Raw genomic sequence first — 18,213 nt, forward strand, 5'->3', positions numbered from 1 at the left:
ATGATGGAATTTAAGACTACCAAAAAAAGAGAGAGATGATTCTATAAGAATGACATTTGACTTGTCAATAGCAACACTGCAAGCTGCAGAACACAGTGGCACTTTCAAAATTGCCCATCTAGAATTATATATCCAGCCAAATTATCAATCAGGTATACAATAAGAATATTTTCAGACATTCAAATTCTCAAAAAAGAAAAAAAAAACTTACGTCTTACATATTCCCCTTCAGGAAGTTACTAGAGAAAATGTTCCATCCAAAACAAGAGAGTGAAAAAAGAGAGGAAGACACAGGATCCAGGGAAGAGAGACAAAGGGAATCTTCAGGCCTAGCAAGCAACTAGCCCAGGTTGGGGCAGAAAGAAAGAAACATAATGGAAAAAAAAGAAATTATATCATCTGATAGAGTTAACTATGAGGAAGATTTTATTTAGAGGCTGTTGGAGGGTAAGGAAAGACTTAACAAATAGACACAAAGAAAATAAAGCAAATGGGCAGGGAAGCAATTAATTCCAGGGGGAAAAAAAGGGTGTTCAAGAATTTGTTCATAGTATATTACTTGGCTCGTCAGTGGTGTATCATGGGCAAAATAATGTGAGCTCTGAATATTGATGTAACCAAAAACTGTGATACTGGAAAAATGAGAGAGAGCTTAATCCTCACCTAACACAATAAGAAATCTAAAATTGTTGAATCAAGAGATAGCAGAATAAGCATTTCACTTAGAAATATGGAGATCAGAAGAAACAGCGACTAGAGTTAAAAGTGTCCGCCTCTGTGTGGCAAGCTGGGACAAAGGTGGGGACAGATAAGTGGAATGAACACAGCATTTAAGAGCCTTTCAGTACTATTTGACTCTTAATTTATGTATGTATGTCAACTCTCTCTTTTTTGCTTTTTTTTTTTTTTTTAATTAAGGAAAAGAGCTCTCTGAAGTCACATAGATTTGGATTTGAATTTTGGAGCAACTATTATATTTGCTACCTTTGTGATCTTGGGCACATTATTTTAAGCTTCCCAAGCCTCCATTTCCTCAATTGTAATATAAGGCAAATACTTTATTAGCTATCACGTTTTGTTAGGGTTCTTTAGAAATTTAAGATAACACAGACTAAATGCCTGATACATAGAGAAATCCTCTGTGGAAGCTTTCTGCTTAATTGCCTGGCACCCTACATTCCTCCCTGGACACCCTGACCTCTCATTCCTCATCAGTCATTTAATCCTAGTGCGGATTTAAGTTCCCCAGGTGTGTTTGCATGTCACACCTTAGCTCAAATGTGGAGGAGAAGGTCATATCCTTGTTAAAGAAAATGAGCAGGTAACCTTTGACCTAAAAATCAGTTCCTCTGAGGAGTGGCTGTGGTGATGGAGAAACACTGTTTTCCCTATGGGAAAGGAAAACTCGAGTCTTATTCTACTTTCAGCCACGGGTGAACAAAAGCTTAGTTGGGAACCAGACATCTTAGAAGGCTCCAGGGTCTCCCATTTGTGTGCGTAAACATTTCCAGCCCAGGGCTCTAATCCCTTTTGCTGGTGTAACAAGATCCCTCAGTTGTATGGTGAAAACTGAGCCCATGGTGTTGTGATTAGGAGCCCAGCTACCTGCCACCCACAGGTGACAGCTGCACCTGTGAGGCTGGCCAGCTTCTCACGCACCCAGAGCCTCTGCGGCCTCCAGCACCCTAAGCCCTGCCCTTGTGCTGATGTCCCCGCCACTAGCTCTTGGGTGGGAAAATTGAGGGTTTCTTGGTGGGGGTTATTTATTTTACTGCAGGGGTAATGCTACGTGCAAAACATGGAACCAAGCACTGGGGATGATATAGAGATCTATTTGGCCTCAAAGGAGTTTACCATCTAATGAGGGAGACAGATGTTCACCCCCCATTAGACAAGGAAATAAAGTAAGTGGGCAGAAGGAGGCTTGATCGTGGGCTGCACATGGGGTAAGTAAGGTCTTGGGTTTACACACGGGAATGCTGCTTCGGAGCTTCTCGTGCTGGCCTGGGAGCAGGTCAGCACCCAGGTCAGATGACTATTTTTAAGCAAAAGTAAGTATTCTTCAGATATTTGTATTATTTTATTATTCTTGGAGGGACAGCGGGGGTGGAGGGGGCAGGCGTGGTCCCTGAAAACTGATAGTCATTACTGAGGAGAATCGTGCCTCACGGGCAGGATGACACTACAGCTTATTACCCACATGGGGACACCTGAGAGTGAAGGGCAGCACGAGGCGGTAAGCACGTCAGGACAACAGGCATAGCCAGGACTCACCCTGGCACACTAGAATATGGTCTCCCTACTTACAGGTACTTGGTAATTCCAAAGGGGAATAGATTTGGTGACCTGTGAATCAAGGGAGCTGATTAAGAGGATAGATTCCTACCCAGGGGAAATGTCTAGGGCTCATGCAGGTTCAAAAGGCTTCTCGGGTGACTCTTCCAGACTCCCTGGTTAAGAGCCACTGGCATGCGGCCCCGGTCTCTCTACACATCTCCTCCTCAGAAAGATGGCTCAGAGGTCCCGTTTGTGCCAGTGGCCAGTGTCTGCCCTCTGGGTAGGACTCCTGAAAGAGCTTCGCCGCCTCAGTTTGGCCAACAAGCTACTTAAAAATGAAATGTATAGTTGCCGCCTCACTGGCCCCTTATCTGCTCCTGCCTGGAAACCAATTCAGAGTTTATTTCTCTGTGGTTTTAAACTGCCATGCAAAGGCCCTCCCCCTTGTAGAGAACTGCCACCTTCTCGCTTCAAACAGTTCTTTTCCAACAGGAGCTGTCATTCTAAAACCATTCCACAGTGATTTCACAGTGTAGGAAATAATGTAGAAAATGCTCTAATTTAAGCAGTTGCTGTGGGATCAAAGAAATTCACGTATGATCTGAGAGGAGAGCCCTGATGACCTTAGCCCTTTTACCCCATTTCATTCTGTTCTCTGTTAGAATAAAGGTCATAGAGTAACAGAATTTGTCCGATAAAATTATACCTATTTATTTACCTGTCTCTCCTGCCAGGCTGTGATTTCCTGAGAGGACATAAATTGCCTTATTAATATGAAATATCGTTGAAACCACCTTTGGTTTGGACATATCCGTGGGGGCCTTGTAAATGAGTTTGGTTGAATGGAAGATGGCCTGGTCCAAGCCCCACCTTTCGTGCTGACCCAGGAGAGATACCTTTCAATCCTTATGCCCAAAACAGATTTTCCTTTGTGCTTTTTATTTATAGCAAAGCATATTCCTCCCTGGCCACCTGAGGCCACTGGGAGCCAGCTTCCTCCTCCTCTTCCGCTTCCCAACCCATGGGGCCAGTTTTTTTTGCCTTAGTTCGGCACTAACTGATCTTGTGACCGCTGGGTCTCCCTGTTAAATGAGGGCATATCAAGATTCTTCTCTCTAGTCCCTCGAGGCCCCAACATTATTATTTTTTTCTTTTTGTTTGAGATAGAGTCTCGCTCTGTTGCTCGGGCTAGAGTGCCGTGGCATCAGCCTAACTCACAGCAACCTCAAACTCCTGGGCTCAAGCAATTCTGCCTCAGCCTCCTGAGTAGCTGGGACTACAGGCATGTGCCACCATGCCCAGCTAATTTTTTACATATATTTTTAGTTGTCCAGCTAATTTCTTTCTATTTTTAGTAGAGACGGGGGTCTCGCTCTTGCTCAGAGCTGGTCTCGAACTCCTGACCTCAAGCAATCCTCCCGCCTCAGCCTCCCAGAGTGCTAGGATTACAGGCGTGAGCCACCGCAACGGCCCAGACATCATTGCTTTTTAATGACTTTGTAGATAATGGTTCTCAGGCCGGCACAGGGCCTATAGTACCAGATACTCGGGAGGCTGAGGTGGGAAGATCAGGAGTTTAAGACCAGCCTCTGCAACATAGTGAGACCTGTCTCAAACAAAAAGAAAGAAAGAAAAAAGTGGTCCTCCTCTCCCTCCCTCTCTCTCCCTCTCTCGCCGCCCCCTCCCCATTTGGCCTGTGCTCCCAGTTTTCTTCTCCATTATCAAGTGAAAATCATTGGCTCACCATGAGAGACGCTGCCCAGGGTCCTCCTGGAAGCAGATTGTGTCCATCTCTGACAGACCTTTCCCATGTTGGCTCCTCCTTTCTGGAAATTCTCTGATACTCACCAGCCCCATCAAGAAAACTGTTAACACATTATTGTAACTTTAGATTGGATATGGATTAGATGTTGGCATCACCTGGTTCTGTCAGATTGTCTCACCTTGCTCCTTAAAAATCAAAATGGGAAAATCCAAGTCTTTTGGTGATGAACTCAGAGTTCAAGCTGTCAGACCATACTCCTTGTGTTAGAGGGAGAGGGGACAATGTGTTCAGGTGGCAGGAACGAATTTTTTAACCAACATACGTATGTAGTAAAATAAAGGCAATTGTTAATATAAATTAAATATGTAAAAAATAAAGGCAAGTATTAATATATAAGTTCAGGCTCCAGAGATGTTTCAGGTTGGTCCCTTCTTCCCCTACCACAGAAACCGAACGATCGTGACCATAAAGTGAGAATGGCGATGGGCAATGGCTTACGAGCAGATGTGTGGAGGGAATTCATCAAGAGGTTTGGGGACGTTCACATTTATGAGTTCTATGCTGCCACTGAAGGCAATATTGGATTTGTGAATTACACGAGAAAAATAGGTGCTATTGGAAGAGTCAACTACCTACAGAGAGTAAGTACATTGAAAAATGAGAGCACATGTAGCTGGTTTTCAGAATGCAGAGATTTCTTAAAAAGTATGTCATTATCAGAACTCAGGCAGCATCAGAGATATGTCCCACCCGTATCACCAAGAGGTTTTGCTCACTGTCTGTGACAATGACCTCAAAAAATCAGGATCCTCCAATTAAAAACATCTCAGTTTCTACTAATAACAATGCATGGTCCCTTTGACATCTGCAATTTATATGAAGTCTTTCTGTTGCCATTTATACTTGTACAAACACCTGAAGGTTACAAGTTCCATAAGTGTATGGCACACCTTAAAGTGTATTTCCCTTTAAATGTGCTGTGCATCACAGTCACCTGGGAAGCTTTTTATATACATAGATGCAGGACCCCAGGGGATTCAGTTGTTCTGAGGTGGGGCCCAGGCATCCTAGGCCTGCTGAACATTCGTGTTTACCTAGTAATTCCACCAGAAAGATATTTCTTATATTTAAGCCAGCTCACATAGGAGTCTCTTCCCTGTCAGTCATTATATTGCTTGAGGTCTCTGGACAATCCGTTGTATTTATGTGTTCAGATAGTCAGTATTCCAGATAACGAACTATTCTGCAAAATTCTGGGAATATTGAGCAAACACTGAGCCTCCATTGACTTGACAAGTCACTGTGGTCTCTGGGCAGCTCATCCTGCCTGGTCATGGAACAGCCACACTGGAACTCCCAGGCAACCTATGTCCTCAGGGACAGACCGGCAGAGTAGAGAGGACAGAAATCAGTGTGCACAAGAGCCCTGGCTCTGGAGAGCAAATCTCAACACCTCCATATACTAGCTGAGTGACCTTGGGCAAGTAACTTGTGTTCCTTAGGCCTCAATTTCATCATCTGTAAAACAGAGACAAAAAGAGAAAATATTGAGCCCAGTGTCTAGCCTACACTCAATAAGAGAAAGGGATTGTTGAAAGGAGTAAATTAAATAACTTTATGAAAAAGCCCTTAGAGGCTGTAGCCCAGCGCCTGTCATATAACAGCCTTGGATAATTGTTAGGTGTAATGATAATTGTCATTCCATTTCTTATATTCTGGCCTGATCTCAAGATGTTCCTCAGTCTAAGGACTTTCTCTGACAATGACAGCCAGAGCTACGCTACACAGGTCCCTCCACTGCCCTCCAGACCTGCACTGTCCAAACACTAGCTACTAGCTACATGTGGCTATTTTAAACTATGTGAATAAAAGTTTAACTTCAGTTCCTTGGTCGCACTAGCCACCTATGGTTAGTGACTGGCACGTTGAGCAGTGCAGGTGTACAACATTTCCATCGTCGCAGAAAACTCCACTGGGCAGCATTGCTGCAGACAGAATGCATTTCCTACTCTCCCACTGAGAGGGTCAGCTGGTGGTGTGTGTTACCAGTTCTTTGCTTTCTTATCCATTGACTGCCATGTTTTATTGTCAGTTTTTATACTTTCAGCAAAACCCCATTGAGAAAAAAATTGATGTGGATAGAAGCACAAGTTACCACCCAGAAATTTTTGACACTCTTGCAAATAAATAAGATCTACGTTTGTTGACCATAAATGTCACTTGCTTTTTAATAAGCTGCTAATACTAAACCATGTGATTGGTTGCTTTATCACATAGACTTAAATATAAACTTGCAGTGGACACAGTAATCATGGCTAATAATTACATCCAAATACTGTCATGTTTGCATTTTCTGCCAATAGAGATAACAATGTACTTACTGTTCTTACTGAATTATCAGAATTTAAATCTTTATGCCATTGAATTATATTAAATATGACCAAATTTTACTAATCTTATAGTTATGGGCATGAAATAATTATGCCTTTGATTCTTAAATATGTTGGATAACATTTCCCTGGAAATGTGAAACATCTAATAGTGGCAAGGTTATATAAGATTTTAAAAACCCATTTGTGATATATCCACCAAAAGACATGTACAAGAATGTTTATAACAGCTTTATTTATAATAGTCCAAAACTAGAAACAATCCAAATACCCATTAACAGGAGACTAGATCAATAAGTTGTGGTATATTTATACAAGGGAAATTTGCATGGCAATAAAAAAATAAACCATTAATAGGAATACCCACGTGGATGAATGAGTATCACAGACATATTGAGTGAAAGAAACAGACACAAAGGCATACATTTATTTCACTTATTTGAGGTTTAAGATTAATTGACAGTAATAAAAGTCAGAATAGTAGTTAACTTCATAGAAAGGAGCAGGAAGAGACTTTAGATGAAATGAAAATGTTTTATATCTTTTTTTTTTTTTTTTTTTTGAGACAGAGTCTCTTTCTGTTGCCCAGGCTACAGTGCCGTGGCATCATCCTAGCTCACAGCAACCTCAAACTCCTGGGTTCAAGCGATCCTCCTGCCTCAGCTTCTGGAGTAGCTGAGAGTACAGGCACACACCACTACTCACAGCTAAATTTTTCTGTTTTAGTAGAGACAGGTTCTCACTCTTGCTCAGGCTGGTCCCAAACTCCTAACCTCAGGCAATCCTCCGTCTCAGCCTCCCAGAGTGCTAGGATTACAGGCGTGAGCCACCGCGCCCATGTTTTATATCTTGATCTGGGTGGTAGTTACATGGGTGCATACAAATGCAAAATTTCACCAGCTTACACACTTAAGATACATGTACTTTATGTACTGTAGGTATGTTATACCACAATAAAAAAAACTGTAAATGATGTGTACTCAAAATGATATTTTACTTTTGCCAGAAAGTCATAAGTTATGACCTGATTAAATATGATGTGGAGAAAGATGAACCTGTCCGTGATGGAAATGGATATTGCATTAGAGTTCCTAAAGGTACAGTGGACTTTTGTTCAATTAACCTGTGCCCTTTCTTCTCTTGACCAAAGGACATTTGAGGACTAACATTATTGCCACGTGGTAAAATTTATCAGAGTGGGGAAAGGGAGGGGCTTAAGTATCCTCAGAAATAACAGAAATTCCAAAAGGTGCTAATTTACCACTAGGTAACACAGTTATAGTTTTAAACCGAGCTTAACAACTTCTTGCTTACAGAGTGTTTTGTGGGAAGGGATATGTAAGTATGGTTGCAAAACTATACTTACTTTTAGGTGGTCTTTACCTGTGAGCTCTCACTACTGTGCATTTGTCTAATTGTGTGTAAGTCATTATTCAGTAAAATATTCGCATTAAAAGAATTACAGATGTGTGGCCATATAAAATAATGTGTATGTGTGTGGTATATATATGTGTGTATATGATGTATATATGTTAACATATATTTAATTCATATGTACATATGCATGGAAAATGATACTTTCTACAGCCAGCTCATTGCTAGTGGGTTGTATGGCATCAGTTTTAAGAATAGGTTGATACATAAATGTGCTTACCTCTAGTACATAAAATAATAATTTACTGTCCTCTGTCTTAGGTGAAGTTGGACTCCTGGTTTGCAAAATCACACAACTTACACCATTTAGTGGCTATGCGGGGGCAAAGACTCAGACAGAGAAGAAAAAACTGAGAGATGTCTTTAAGAAAGGAGACCTGTATTTCAACAGCGGAGATCTCTTAATGATTGACCATGAAAATTTCATCTACTTCCATGACAGAGTTGGCGATACATTCCGGTGGGTTTCTCTAAATTATTTAGCCAAAAGAAAACACATGTACAGTTCAGCTTCCTCCAGATTTGGAATCGCATTCCACTTTGGTTATGGTGTTTCATTCCCTTCTGTCTCTTTAGCGTGTCAGTTCAGCCTTCTGTGTTCCCAGAGAACAAGGAGTGAAGCGTGTGCAGTGTTGCTCTGCAGTGCACAGTTAACTTGGCTGAGCAACACCAGAAGAGAGCAAGGCAGGAAACTTGTGTCAGAGTTCTGGAGACTGACGTCCTTTTAACTCCTCATGTTTGTCCTGTGTTATTACTGGTCACTCTTAGGACAGCCAGGGATATTCACACAGTTTCCAGTCATGGGGCTTTTCTTCAGATAAAATCCAATGCAAGTTAATGTGGAGCTGATCAGGTTGAAGAGGAGGTGAGGGGTGCAGAGTCCCTCCCCTCCCTCCGTCCCCAGCCAGCTGCTTTCCCACAAAACCCCCATGTCAGCACTAGGAAGCCTAAAAGTCTTTCTAACAGACCACGAAATTAATTCTTAACAATAGCGCAGTCCTCCAGCCTCCTGACACAGCTTTCATCATATGTAACCCCCTGAGGGAGGTTTCCCTGTTCACCCCCAGCGCCTAGCACAGTGCCTGACATACATAATTACTTTTTCCATGACTGAATGAGGAAGGGAAGGAAGTTGTCTGACTGCAGTAGGTAGATCTCTCGGGGTTGAATGAGGAGAACCAGGCTCCTCTGTGCCCCCGGCCAGCAGTGTTATCAAGGCAGGTGTCTACTCTGGACCTAGTTCTTTCACACATGAAATGAGAGTCCCAGTGATCCTCAGGGTCCCTTCCATCTCTAATATTCTGTGACTCAGGCTCCATGTCATTATTTTATCCCACCTTCAGGTCATTAAGAAGATACTTGTGGGAGATTTAAAGTATTTATGTAAAACAAAATTGAACTCTTTATTAAGTGAAAAATAGCACCTAGTTGGGCCTTAACAGTATAATCTCCCTGCAACTAACGTATGATTTTTTTTTCCTTTTTAAACAAAAGCTTTCTTTTTGGCCTGAGACCCTGAAATACAAATATGAAATTCTATTATAGAACTTAACTAATTGGATTAAATAACAACTTAAATTTATCAATGAGAAAAGTGAGAGGTCTAAACACAGCAAGAAGTTGAGACTTATGTCTGATTTCCAGTGCCTTTCTTAGCCAAGGCTGTATTTTAACATTAGAACAACATCCTTCTGTGTATCATGTTTCATGTGACAAGACTAAAATTCCACATTTTGGCTGGGTGCAGTAGCTCACACCTATAATCCCAGCACTTCAGGAGGCCAAGGCAGGAGGATCACTTGAGACCAGAAGTTTGAGACCAGCCTGGGCAATATAGCAAGACCCCATCTCAAAAAAAAATTATTTTTAATTAGCCTGGTATGGTGGCATGCACCTGTGGTCCCAGCTACTTGGGAGGCTGAGGTGGGAGGATCCCTTGAGCCCAGGAGTTCACAGCTGCAGCAAGCTGTGGTCACACCACAGCACTGCAGCATAGGAGACAGGGCGAGAGCCTGTCTCTAAAATAAAATAAAATAAAATTCCCTATTTCATTGTCTGGGCATATAACTTTGCCTTTTATGTCTCAAGCAGGATACCTCACCCATAGCTAAGTTGGGGGTTTAGGGGGCCAAGATGGGGAAGACAAGGTCAGCTACCCTGCAGAGGTCTGAAGGAAACACCTGCTCTTTGTCGTTACAATCTGGGCCAGAAGCCACCAATGACCTCTGCTTACCTTGCCTTTTCTTCCAGGTGGAAAGGGGAAAATGTGGCCACCACTGAAGTCGCTGACATAGTAGGACTGGTTGATTTTGTCCAAGAAGTGAATGTGTATGGAGTGCCTGTGCCAGGTATACACAAGATATAAATCTCTGCCTAAACCCACACAGTAACTGAACATAATTTTAATCCCAGGGCAAAGTTTGTCATTATTTTCTCCTGCCACCCAGAGAATTAAACAACTCTTTCAGCCACCAGGGAGTAAGGAGCTTATGTCTGACTTATGTTCCATTACAGCAGCCAACTCAGTACATCTGAACGTGGCTTCCCTCTGTGGTTCAGCTCCCAGCTGTTCTTGGGCTCTCAGGCAAACTAAGTCTCGGAAGTACAAGGTCCCATGCTGTGTTTGGCACACCTAAGAAAAGTTATGTCATGCTTGAGAGCTGGGAAGTACTGTCTTGGCCTCTGAACTAGGAGGTATCAATAAGAGCAATTGCAGTTGCTAGGAGAAAAAACTGGGAAGGGGCTGATTTTGTACAGCCTGTTGTTTTTTTTTTTTTAGACAGTCTCACTCTGTCGTCCTGGGTAGAGTGCAGTGGCATCATCATAGCTCACTGCAACCTCAAACTCTTGGGCTAAAGCAATCCTGCTTCCTCAGCCTCCTGAGTAGCTGGAACTACAGGCATGCACCACCACACCTGGCTAATTTTTCTATTTTTAGTACAGACAGGGTCTCGCTCTTGCTCAGGCTGGTCTCGAACTCCTGAGCTCAAGCAATGCTCCCGCCTCAGCCTCCCAGAGTGCTAGGATTACAGGCGTTAGCCACCATGCCCAGCCCAGCCTCTTGTTTTTAAAGTTTCTAACTCCAGTTCACCCCCCTATAAGTTTCAAAATCATGACAAAGTGTTGTCACCACCACCTCACCTGCAGATGTGCTTCTGCCAGCAGAGTGGAGGGCCGAGAGCTGACCCTGAGTCCTGGCTGTAACACCTGCTGGCTATTTGACTACAAGCAAATCACTAAAATTAGAGATGATTCTAGACCTGCAGTTAAGATTCTCAAGAGAACTAATTCATTTTAATTACATCAATACTAAACATATATTTATCAAATATATACATGAGGGTTGCTGTGACAATAAATCTTATTAATTATAGATGTCAGACTGGGCACAGTGGCTCATGCCTGTAATCCTAGCACTCAGAGGCTGAGGCGGAGGATCGCCTGAGGTCAGGAGTTTGAGGTTGCTGTGAGCTAGGCTGACGCCACTGCACTCTAGCCCAGGCGACAGAGCAAGACTCTGTCTAAAAAAAAAAAAAAAGATACTGGTGATGATTGTACAACATTGTGAGTCTACTAAATGCCATAGAATTGTACACTTCAAAACAGGTAAAATGATGAATTTTGTGTTATTTACCACAATTTAAAAAAACAACAACACTAAAGTCTAAGAAGGTTCCAAAAAGTTGACCAATTATCAGAATCACCTGAGAAACTTTTTAAATCCCAACTCTTATGGATCAAGATCCTCTGGGGTTTGGGACTCAGAATCTGCATGTCTTTTTTTAATTCCCAAGTCAGTCTAATAACCAGTAAGGTTTGGGAGCCACTAATCTAGAACGAAGAAGAGGAGGTTAATGGTCTTCCAGTGGTTGGCAAGACAGTCAGGTAGGATGAGGAGCAGATATGTTTTGTGCTGCTCCAGTGATCAGAACTAAAACTAGATTGAAATAACCAGGGAGCAGATTTTTAGCCTGAGAACTCCCCTGAAACCAGAGGGACCACCAGTTGAATGGTCTTGTCTTCTGGGGTAGGAAATGCCCCACCAACTGGGGTATGTAAAGAGAGGGTGGAAGTCCACCTGGGATCCTAGGAGATTTCTTGCAGCAGTGAAAGATTAGAGATAAATTCTAAATTTTCAGATTCTGCAGAGGCCAGCCCCATTCCAGCCTAGAATGCAACAGGCCTTTCTAAAATGAGATATCAGCCCACCCCGGGTGATTCTAAGCAAGGCCTTCACAGATCTCAGCTTTGGACCAAGAGGGAACTTCTAGGTTTGGACCTAGAGTGGAACTGACTGTTTCTAGGTATCATTACCAGAACTGCCCAGCTAGTCTCTAAAACTTTTCATTCCCAGTAGAACTTTCTGCAATGATGAAAATGTTCTATATCCGCACTGTCCATTATGGTATCCAATAGCCACCATGTAGCTGTTGAGCACTTGGAATGTGGCTAGTACAACTAAGGATTTCCATTTTATTTAATTATAATTAATTTCAGTTTTAATAACCAGTGGCTGCCATATTGGATAGTGCAGCTCTAAAGAATCCCAAGCCAGAATTGATCTTTAGACTCAGTCCAGAACTGCTGTAGTCTTGAACCTTACCCCCAGAGCTGAACTAGTCCCAGACTAACGCCAGACTCAGGCAGCAGCCAAGAACCAACGGGCCCATTTGCCCCAAGTCAGGCATTGCTGCTGCCAGAGCAAGAGGCAAGGGGCCAGTCAGTGCGGAGATATCTGTTGCAGGAGCCCCTGCCTTACTTCTAAAAGGAGCTTATTGGAGACATCTGAGATCCTGAGATAGGTGCCAGGGACCCCTGAAGAAAGGGGGTCCAGCGCCCTACCTCTCTCCTTCAGATAAGAGGCAAACCAAATGAGGTGGCATTTTTTTTCCTTTTTGTGTTTTGCCTTCCTTAGCGCCATAGGTAAACACACAATCACCATGGGAGAGATTTCGAAAGCTGGGGCCCAGGTGACCAAGGGAGGCTCCTTCCCTCTCTCCAGTTGCAGCTAAGCAGATCAGGGAAGTAGATCTGGACTCCCGCTGGCTCTGCTGGATCAGGTAGAAGATATATTAATACCTAGTTACCACTGTCCCCACACAAAAACAGTGGAGATGTTGTGAACTCCTCTCCACTCATGGCCCTGCTGTCAGGATGTGTTTCCTTTGTGGCGAGCACATCTCGGGACAGATGGACATCCATGGGAGGGCACAAAACAGCTGACCCCTGCACCCCAAGTCCCACAGCCTCTAAAATGCAGACAGGCAAAGCTATTACGAACCTTGATTAAATAAATCAGTCTCAAAGGTGGTGTTTGTGCCTGGGGGCATAACAGACCTGACATTGCAACCTAAAGAACGCCCTATTCCATTATTCATGACAGTGAAGCAAGGACTTTTCACTGAAGTATAAAAAAAAAAATCTTTAGCCACCAGTTCAACCCGTTTCCCACTTAGTATTCTCCTACAGGCTGGTGAGGAAAAGGATAATGATTACCAGCACAGGGTCCGGAGCCAGCCGGCCTGGATTCAATTTCTGACCCTGCCTAGTATTTGCCCTGTGACCTTGAATAAGTCTCTCAATGTCTTTAAGCCTCGGTTTCTTCATCTGTAAGATGGAGATAACATTTGTACCTCCTCGTGAGGTTGTTGTGAGGGTTAAATGAGATATTCCATAAAACACACATAGTATAGAGCCTGGCATATAACAAAGATTCAATCAACATATAGCTATTATTGTTATGATTAGTACATTCACTTTAGAATAACTTTAACACGTATTTGAAACAAAAATTTCAACTATGCTATAATGTTGTCTTGATCCACAGTTCTTTGAACCAGCAAAGCATCATAAATAAATAGCTACAACACATGTAATTTTTGCTCACTTTATTTGTAGGTCATGAGGGCCGAATTGGCATGGCCTCCATCAAGATGAAAGAAAACCATGAATTTGATGGAAAGAAACTCTTCCAGCACATTGCTGATTATCTGCCTCCTTATGCAAGGCCACGGTTTCTAAGAATACAGGTGAGATCTCTTGTTATTAAGTTCAATTATCTTCCGTCTTGGAGTTCCCCGCCTCTTAGGAAACATCTCCCCTTCCCCCAGAGTGACCACATTTGCCAAATTTTCACTACCCTTTCCAGGAAGCTCAGAAAGACCTGTCATGGATCAGTAAGGAAGCATACATACCAGAAAATATAGCTAGCAGAAATCCAATCCTAAGCCCTTTCTCCCTAACATGACAGGCCAATTCATCCAGCAGCAGTCTTAGCAAATAACTCACAAAGTCCGTGTTCGATGAGGTGTGACAGACACTTCAAATAGAAATGCTCTGACCCTCCTATTTGTTGTTTTCAGTTTTAAAGAATGGAAAAATCCACTGACAGCCTATACTTTTATATGGTGTGAAATTTAATTGGGCATCATTAGCCAGGTGGACGTACCCAAAACTTAACTAACTTTTCAACTTTGAGCTCTGTGACTCTTTAGCTGAAGACTTGAGAAAAAAGTCTTAGGATTCCAGATATTGTTGTGTGTATAGGGCTGTTTTTATTGATGTTCATAAAGTGCTGACATTTGCTTTGCAACCAGGTGGTGAAGAGACATCAAAATGAAATCTCCTCAGATATTTTAATTAGCATATTAATTGGCTAGGCGAGGTAGCTCACGTCTATAATCCTCGCACTTTGGGAGCCCATGGCAGGAGGATCGTTTGAGGCCAGGAGTTCAAGACCAGCCTGAGCACGAGTGAGACCCCCCCCACCCCCATCGCTACAAAAAAAATAGAAAAATTAGCTGGGTATGGTGGCACACTCTTCTAGTCCCAGCTACTCAGGAGGCTGAGGCAGGAAGATCACTTGAGCCCAGAAGCTTGAGGTTGCAGTGACCTATTATGATGCCAGTGCCTCTAATCTGGGCAACAGAGTGAGATGTCTCAAAAAAAAAAAAAAAAAGAAAGAAAGAAATTAACACATTGACTGCTACAATAGAAAAAAAAAATATTCCTTGGGGCCATGGTATATTATGATGAAAATAGAATCAAAACTTCAAAAACAAAACAATCCTTTCTAATTTAATGAAAAATTTGTTTTTTTATTGTTTTCTGTGCGTGAGTTTTATGCAACTTGAAAAATAGTTCATGCAGCTCCCAAGGTAAAGAGACGTGTGAGTAACATATGCTTCACAAGGCCCCAGGCTCAAAACTAGCGTGAGTTAAATACAACTCACAAGGCAGTTAATGCAAAACCTGGGCAAAACCCTGCACTTGGTTCAAGAAAATCTTACTTGTTGATGTTCTTATTGTTTCAATTGCTATTGACAATTTAATTCTAAAAACATGGGTTAAATGACTAGAAGTCAATAACAAAGTTTTCACTGTTGGCAGCTCCTCTCTCCCCAAAGGTGATCCTGAAGTTTTAAGGGAATAAAAAAATATCCCAAAAAGGGCCCCCTAGTGGAGACTCTGAAAACAGGATTTGTGAGTATTGCAGAAAATGTTCACTTTGCTGGAAAATGTAAAGAGAGTAGACGTTACGGGCTCCTACCACAAAAATGATAGCTACGTGAGGTAATCCATTTGTTAATTAGCTAGATTTAGCCAGTCCACAAGATATATGTACCTCAAAACATCATGTTGTACACGATAAAAAAACATACACTGTTATCTGTCAATTTAAAAATAATTTTTATATCCTACCTATGTATGCAAAAAATTTTTAAATTTTTTACATGAAAAAAATTTTTTTAAGTTTTTGTTTTTTTATATGGAGATGAGGGTCTCCCTCTTGCTCAGGCTGGTCTCAAACTCCTGACCTCAAGTGATCCACCTGCCTCAGCTTCCCAGAGTGCTAGGATTACAGGCGTGAGCCACCGCACCTGGCTGAAAAAAATGTTTAAAAAGCCAACTTTTCACTTCACAGCTCTCACAGGAGCCAGGGATGCCAACGAGTTGCCAAATCCCCATACCCAACCCCTTCCCTTTGCCCGGCTCCCTAATCTGTTGCAAAACACAACTGCAATGTGGATTATTTGATGTTTTTCAGGACACCATTGAGATTACTGGAACTTTTAAACACCGCAAAGTGACGCTGGTGGAGGAGGGCTTTAACCCCACTGTCATCAAAGATGCCTTATATTTCTTGGATGACACAGCAAAAATGTATGTGCCCATGACTGAAGACATTTATAATGCCATAAGTGCTAACACTCTGAAACTCTGAATATTCCCAAGAGGGTAACTCAATATTCCCAGAAACAAAATGAATGGACCTAGTACAGCCATTTGATATAACTCAACTTTAATTTGACTGAAGATTGTGAGGTATAATTTTTGCTTAGGAAATTATGCATACCAATAAGGGGAGACTTTTTTTAATTACACCTGAACCTTTGCAAGTGAAAAGACTTAATTATTTTTCAATGTTCACCTACCGTTTGTATTTGCACATGGAGCTGGTTGGAGGGAGGCCATTATTTTTTAAAATACATAATAAAATAGATGAACACCAACATGAGATGGCACTGTCTCTTGTCTTCTTTCCTGACTTCATTCTGAATGCAAAGCCTATGTCAGTTACTCCAAAGCCTGACGGCCTCATTGGTAACTTTTCACGGGGGTCTCATTCATAATGATAATGGCATTCTAGGTAAAAATGGTAGAGAGGGTGAAGGTGGGGTGAGGGGCGAATCAGCAATGGACAACCCAGTGGAAATCCAGCTCCACTGTAAGGCAACCCTCCCACCCACTGCATACAGACAGCATCATCAAACAGGTGATAATGCCATCTATACTCCTCAGGACCCTAAGTCTATGACATCAGAGTTCAATAAATTCCTCGATAAAGAAATTTATTTCAATACATGTTTTTAGCTACATCAAGGGTTGCAAACTCAAGTGTCCTCAGGATTCACACAGGTAATGTGGATAAGAGAAGCAGGTCACAAATGAACGTGGCAAACTTGGGGACAGCTACTAAGATTCCGTCAGCTGAGTATTGTCATGTGGGAATACAGATCAGGTACTGCTGGGATCTTCTGATTATTCAGAAAACAGAAATCCAGATCTTTATGTCAATCTCCTAATTTTTTAAAATCTGAAGTCTCAAAATTTTTGAAACTTCCATGCATCCCAGACAAAATGCATCTGTGAACCAGAAAAGTCCCAGCTCTCTGATTAGCACCCCCAGTCCCACACGCAAATGCCCCACACTCCTCAGACGGGAGCTAGTTTCACTCCACAGCCTGTCTCCTGCCTGTGGAGTCTGTTCCAGGACCGGGGGGGCCTTTGGCGTGGCACGGGAGGCTTTGGGAAATTCTGAGGAGCTCCTTCTCCTTATTTCAGCTGCCTCCCTGCCTGGGTATAATTCTTTCACCTCTGCATGTATGGGCTGCAACAGGGTTCCAGGAGCAGGTCCTTGGCAGCGGCACTTACGATGGCATGTTCCTCCCCTAGAGCTTGTCCTAGACCACGGAAGCATCGTGGTCACTGAGTCCACATCCAGAAAGGGTGACCCAAGTTCACCCCAGCCTCCCTGGAAGTTTCCCTAGTGGAGTTTTCTTCCCTAGGGGACATCCTCAGATAACAGGAGCTGGTAAGGAGCCCCGGTTTCCCCCAATTAAAGGCCCCAGGCAAACATATCTAGGGATTTTCAATGATGTACACGAGGTGTCACCACCCCCAGCCCCAATACATACTAGAAATTGTTTTTCTTTTTCTTTTATCCCACTGTACATTTGAAGATATAGCGATTTTTTTTTTTAACCCTCTCCACTCCTTTAGGTGACATCTAAAAGGAATCATCGAGGGTAAACTCATACCTAACGGGTGCGGTGCCCACTGTCTGGGGAACAGGCACACTTGTAGCTCTGACTCAGGTGTTGCGAAGGCAATTTATGTAACTAAAGTGTTTGTACCCCTGTAATATTCTGAAATAAAAAATAGATAAATAAATAAAAAATAAAGGAATCATCACCAGAATCTCTGCCCCACTCATGCCTAACAAACATTTCCTGAGCACTTAATATGCGTAAAGGACTTGAGGATAGCCTAAGAAAAACTGGATATGCTGCATCTTTGTGAATTTTGCCAATAATTTAGACTCAGTGGCTCACACCAATAATCCCAGCACTTTGGGAGGCCGAAGCAGGAGGATCGCTTGAGGCCAGGAGTTCAAGACCAGCCTGGGCAACATAGCAAGATAAAAAATATAAAAATTAGCTGGGCATGGTAGCTCACACCGATAATCCCAGCACTTTGGGAGGACGAGGCAGGAGGATCACTTGAGTCCAGGAGTTCAAGGCCACAGTGAGCTATGATCACACCTCCCCACTCAAGCCTGGGTGA

General features: G+C 42.6%; 1 protein-coding gene across 1 annotated transcript in view; it reads left to right on the forward strand.

Annotated features, from left to right (window-relative positions):
• Positions 1–16,384, forward strand: part of SLC27A2 (solute carrier family 27 member 2) — a 38,384-nt gene extending 22,000 nt beyond the window's left edge. The window contains exons 5-10 of the mRNA XM_045528947.1: positions 4,489–4,683; positions 7,439–7,529; positions 8,128–8,326; positions 10,117–10,214; positions 13,765–13,895; positions 15,914–16,384. Of these exons, the coding sequence (XP_045384903.1) occupies positions 4,489–4,683; positions 7,439–7,529; positions 8,128–8,326; positions 10,117–10,214; positions 13,765–13,895; positions 15,914–16,090 (891 nt within the window). The 3' untranslated portion in view covers positions 16,091–16,384. The remainder of the gene's footprint in view (positions 1–4,488; positions 4,684–7,438; positions 7,530–8,127; positions 8,327–10,116; positions 10,215–13,764; positions 13,896–15,913) is intronic.
• The last annotated feature ends 1,829 nt before the right edge of the window (positions 16,385–18,213 follow it).

Source organism: Lemur catta, chromosome 1 (assembly GCF_020740605.2).
Source record: "Lemur catta isolate mLemCat1 chromosome 1, mLemCat1.pri, whole genome shotgun sequence".
Classification (NCBI taxonomy): Eukaryota; Metazoa; Chordata; class Mammalia; order Primates; family Lemuridae; genus Lemur; species Lemur catta.